Consider the following 6,000-nt stretch of genomic DNA (forward strand, 5'->3'; position numbering starts at 1 on the left):
AGATAGGGTACCGGCTGGGAATGCGTGATAGCAACCTTGCTCTGTTTTGACCCGTTTGACCTCCGATCTTCTCGATTTCTTCTCTAATATCTTATTCATGTTTGTTTAAGGTCTTAACACTATTATTGGATCATTCCTTTGTGACTCTTGGATCATTATCGACTCAACTTAAGGTAAGGATGGTTATCGCCATAAATACATAGGCTATATACTTATGTCTTGATGCTCATAACTTAGTGAACCTAGCCTCTTACTTGCCTTTGAATATCCTAGGACTGCTATATATGTTTTAGAACAGTAGTATTGTGATTTCATATACTCTTGTTATAATGATTTATTATTCCTGATACTTGTATATATGATGGATCATTTCGATGTGATGATTTAACTTCTATCATGATGATGTATCAAATGTATGCGATATGATGGACTTGAGTATGTGATTGCTTAGGTATAACTTGGGATTGGGGAGTGTCCTATTGACGCTTCTGTCCTTGGGCATCGGAGGGAATAGTATGGGATGTTCTCCAATGATGCCTATCGACACTTTTTGGGATTATTGGATGACATACATAGGATTGTCTAGTTGTTTGGCTTGGATGTCCCTGTTGTATTAGACCCGAATCGGAAGGGCATTGAGACCGAACGACCCATGGTAGCAGTGGGGATTTGTGGGCACTCAAGACTAGTGAAATGATCCGTGAGAGGTCATGAATCACATTGTGGGAGCCATTTATTGGTAGGGTTGCAAATGGATATACTTGGGCTCACGGGCGCTCAAGGATCGGTGGGTCATATCCGTGAGGGTACGTGAGAGCTTCCTGTCTACTATTTTTGGATGACCAATAGGGTTGATGAGTCCAGTGGGTAATATCCGTGACTCTAGTGTGAAAGATACCAAAAAGGATTTCGAGATAGGAGGAATGCACGTATCTGGATCCAACATGATTTGACTAAGTAGATGACTTGCATTGGGCTACGCTTTACCTTGACATGTGCCAATACTTAGACCAAATGGTGATGTGAGAGAGCGGTGACCGAAACCCCAGCCATGGATTGTCCGAGAGGGATGCAGGACCCAATTCCCCTCGATGATTGAGTGTGTAAAACCCAGCCCTAACCTTGACCCGAAAACCTTGTTATTTGTAGGTCCGATGACCCGAAGTAAAGTAAGAAGTCAGCTTTGGGCCATCCCAGTGGAGGACTTGGTGTCTGGCTTTGAATCCATGAGAGTTGATGATGAAGTTCTATTTATGGAAACTGAATCTTGATGAAGATCGGATTAGTTGATGGACTTGGAGTGCTCTCTATCTTGGTTTGAAGGCATTTCTACCTATTAGGTAAGTCACTTGACATGTGTGCAAAACCCCTTTAGGATTGGATTTGATTTGGGTCTTCAATTCCCTGTTTTGGAATTGTTGTCGCACTTGGTCGACCGATTGGTCGACTGGACCAATCGACCAATCCACTCGACCAATGAGTGCTGTCTTTGGCAATTAGGTTTTGCTTGCTCTATTTAAGTCCAATCTCGAGTCTACTTCGTATTTGCTGCCTCCAAACTCTTTGGAACGAACCAAAGACCTCTGCAAGTCATCTCCCTTGCATCCTTGGTGATTTTCTTGACGGATCTTCGTCAAAACTCTTCCTTTTCATCAAAAGGTATGTCTACACTCTCTTCTTCTCCTCTATCTCTTATTTTCTTTCCTTTTTGAGTTGAGACAGTAGAGGAGATGCTGCATTCTCTGTTGCAAACATCTCTGGACTTGTCTCTCATGATCATCCTAAGGATTAAAGGCTAGAACAATGATCTTAACCATGATCATTGCAAGCTTTTGAAGGAATCATGATCAAACCATGATCTAATCTTTGTTAAACTTCTGATTTGAATTTTGATCTCCTTGGATCTTCTATATTGATCATGTTAGTAGTTAATTGCTGTGTTTCCTTTTCATGATCCATGATCTATCAATCTCTAGTTGTTCTCTTCTGCCATACTATGTGTTCTTCATGAATCATGATAGTTACATATATGGTAGGTTTTGTTTCCTTATTTAGATTTATGCTTTTAAGCCTATTTCCTTGAAGATCTAAGTATGCTTTTCATGATACCTTTACCTGAAGCAATGATCCCTTCTCCTATTGTTCTTGTCTTTGATTTCTATTTTGAATTCATCAAGATCCATGGTTGATCTAATTATGGTAACTTTTTGTTTCCTAATTTGGATCTTGATGGCTTGATTTGATTAGTGTTTTGAGGTCCCCTATATGTTAGAATACTACTGATGTAGTTTACCCCTTGATTAGTACCCTTTTGAACCACCAAATTCGGATTTCATATCTTAAAACTCTGTTTTTTTAGGCTACTGTCTGCATTGGTCGACTGATTGGTCGACTGGACCAGTCGACCAATCCACTCGACCAATGAGTACAGCAACTCCAGAATTGGTCTGTGTTGAATGTTTTGGTATCTTTTCTGTTAGGGATCTTTCCTAATATGTTGTATACACTTGTTTAGGACCTTCTTCTCAAGTTTGCCAAGATCTTACTTGATTTCTTAGGATTCCTTTGCGAGTTATAAAAGGTAAGGATGGTTATTTCTTTAATTACATAGATAGCATGAATCTAGTTTCTATATTTGAATATCATTGATATGTTTCCTTAATTAGATTCTTACAACGATATACTACTGTTGCATAACTTTGATTACAGTAGCATTGCTTAAATTGATTCATGTATGACTTACTTACCAATTATATACAAAGTGATTGTAATTATTGATTTCTTTCCATATATGAAGTTACCATATATGTGATGATCTGAATTGATGCATGTGTATGCTTAAGTATGGTTTGGAAAGGAGAGGTGTCCTTTTGACACTTCTGTCCTTGGACTACTACGGGAATATTATGGGATGTTTCCGGAGATGCCCTATGGACACCTTCCTAAATTGTTGGATGACATATCTAGGATTGTCTAGTAGTATTTGGCTAGGATGTCCTGTTATGTCAGACCCTAATCGGAGGGGTATTGAGACCGAACGACCTGTGGTAGCAATGGGGATTCATGGGCGCTCAAGACCGGTAACCAACCCGTGAGAGGACAGGAATCACATTGTGGGGGCCATTTATTGGTAGGATTGCATATGGTTAGACTTGGGCTCACGGGCGCTTAAGACCGGTAACCAACCCGTGAGAGGACGTGAGAGCTTCCCGTTTATCATATGTGGATGATCAATAGGGTTGATGAGTCCGTAGTCAGGGACTATGAGGACTCTAGTGTGAAGGATACTGGAAAGGATCGTCAGGGACGAGGAATGGACGTATCTGGATCTGACTTGATGTAACTAAGTAGAAGACTTGCATTTGGCTAGGTTTTACCCTGACATGCGCCGGTACTTAGACCAATGGTGATGTGAGAGAGTGGTGACTTAACCCCCAGCCATGGAATGTCCCGAGGGATGCCGGACCCATTACCAACTGATGATGAGTGTTTGAGACCTTCCTAAAGAAGTACGGTGCTATGACTTAAAGCATGTCTGCCAATAGAGACCAGCATACATAGAGTTAGATTCATTCATTCATTGCTTGTCTCATATCATATTGCATTTATGTTTGTTCCGAAATCCTGCCATTTATGTTATTATGGATTTAATCGCCTTTTACCGAGTTTCTTTGAAACTCATTCCTTTATTGTACAATGTTTGTTAGACTATTCTGCAGGTACTGAATATTATGACGGTCCCTATGAAGAAGCGCAAGGCGAAGAAGCATATCTCCAGGAAGGTGATTGCGGTTACCACAATTACACTGAAGATCCCGCGAGTGGTTATGCTCCGTACGATGCTTAGTCCGACCATTGAGTGGAAGCGTCCTTGCGCCATTTATGAGATTTACACTTATAAGGATGTTGTCTATAAAGTGGAGAACAATTTAGTTACCCATTGTACTTGCTACTGGGATTAGACTTTGTCTAGTTTATTCTCTTCTGGAGCTACTTTTCCACTGGTTGTAGAGTGGGATTTTTGCCTCACTTTACTTATCTGTTTTGACACTCTGATTATATCTAGTATTCTGATTTATTTATGATTCATTCTTTCCTTATTGGATCTATAGTTTATCTTCCGCACTTTTATTATGATTGTTCATGATTATGTTATTGTTTATGTGGGAGGTTGATTACTCGATACCTGATCTTCGGGCTGTGGATCACACTCTCGGGTATGCCAGATAGGGTACCGGCTGGGAGGATGTGACAGAGTGACTGAGACTTATCTAAAGAAGTAGTTGCTATGTCTACCTTAGAGACTAGCATTCATAGAGTTAGAATCATACTTGCATCATGTGTTTCATATCATATTGCATCTTGTTATGGTTTGTATCATATGGCTTATGTTTTATGGAATAACTGCCTTGTTGAGTTCTTTTGAACTCACTCCTTTTTGCAACATCTTTTGTTAGACTCTATTGCAGGTACTACTATTGTTGACTATGATGGTCAACACTCTGAAGACCAAGTTGATGACTCGTACCACACCGGTCACGGTGTACAGTTGATAACGACTAGTAGTCCGAGATTGGGACTTATCTGGAGCAGTTTAGCACTTATGTGTTAGGGATGGGATATCGTCTCATTCCCTTTTTAGCCTTTTGTTTTTATTTGTTGAGACCGTAGTTTAGTTTGTTTCCTTGTCACTTTGGGAACCGGTTGTAAATCATTATTTTTAGTCGATCTACTTTCCGCTATTATTATAGGATGGGTTTCCCTCTCCTTTTCACACTTTGACTATATATCCCATTTGTATCTTTTCCGCACTTTGATGTTCTCTGTGATCCTTCTAAGATCCTTCCTTGACATTTATTATTAAATTATTTGAATACAAAGAATTGTTCTTGCTTTTGATTATGTTATTGTGCTAAGTGACTATGATCGTTCCTAAACTTGATCGGCAGGACCGTGATTCACTCCCCCGAGTAATCCAGATAGGGTACCCCCTTGTTGGATTTAGGGTTGGATGTGACACTATCAATCTCCATTGGTTCTAGGTCAGAGCCAATGGGTTCAATTGAGAGGGTCCATAGCTGTTTCCTACCTTGACTTTGGGTCTTCGGACCTACAACATAGATTTTCGGATTAGGGTTTTTGAGAGATTTCACATCCTCCCCCCCCCCCACCCCTTAAAAGAAATTTCAACCTGGAAATTGAGAGCGTTCATGGGTTACCAAAGAGATGGAGATACTTCTCTTTCATCTCTTCTTCCTTCTCCTAGGAAGCTTCTTCAGGGGCATGATTCTTCCACCGGATCTTTACCAAAGGGATGGTTGGATTCCACAATTGCTTGTCCTTCTTGTCCAAAATTCCAGCTGCCTCTTCATTGTAGGATAGATCAACACCTAGACCTTTGGGTTCTCGCTGAAGTAGATGTTTCAGATTCTCTACATACTGCTGTAGCATTGATATATGAAACACATCATAAACTCTAGCCAAAGACGACGTTAAGGCTAAACGGTAACCAACTTGTTTGACCTTCTCAAGAATCTCATAAGGGCCAATATAATGAGGACTAAGCTTTCCCTTGACATTAAATCTCATGATCCCCTTCATAGGTGCTACCTTTAGAAAAGCTTTCTCCCCCACTTGAAATTCAAGATCAGTCCTTCTTTTATCCGCATAAGATTTCTGTCTTGATTGGGCTGACTTAATCTTTTCCTTAATCATGTCCACCATCATACTTGTAGACCTAAAATTCTTCTCTCACTGGTCTCGGTCCAATACAGTGGTGTCCTACAAGTGTTTCCATAAAGTGCTTTGAACAGAGCCATGCCTATAGTTGATTGATAATTGTTTATAGGCAAACTCAACCAAAGCTAGGTGTTCACCTCAATTTCCTCCCATATCCACCATACAAGATCTGAACATATCTTCCAAAATATGAATTGTCTACTCAGATTGTCCATCTGTCTATGGTTGATGAACTGTACTAAAGTTCAATTGGGTTCCCAA

The 6,000-nt window shown here is 40.2% G+C and overlaps 1 protein-coding gene across 1 annotated transcript in view; it reads right to left on the reverse strand.

Moving 5' to 3' along the window:
* Positions 1 to 5,724, reverse strand: part of LOC149005031 (uncharacterized) — a 35,537-nt gene extending 29,813 nt beyond the window's left edge. The window contains exon 1 of the mRNA XM_089135780.1: positions 5,308 to 5,724. Coding sequence (XP_088991906.1) covers positions 5,308 to 5,724 — 417 coding nt within the window. The remainder of the gene's footprint in view (positions 1 to 5,307) is intronic.
* Positions 5,725 to 6,000: the final 276 nt, after the last annotated feature.

Source organism: Hakea prostrata, chromosome 9, assembly GCF_041222555.1.
Source record: "Hakea prostrata isolate BN-2017 chromosome 9, UWA_Hpros_2, whole genome shotgun sequence".
In the NCBI taxonomy this organism is placed as follows: Eukaryota; Viridiplantae; Streptophyta; class Magnoliopsida; order Proteales; family Proteaceae; genus Hakea; species Hakea prostrata.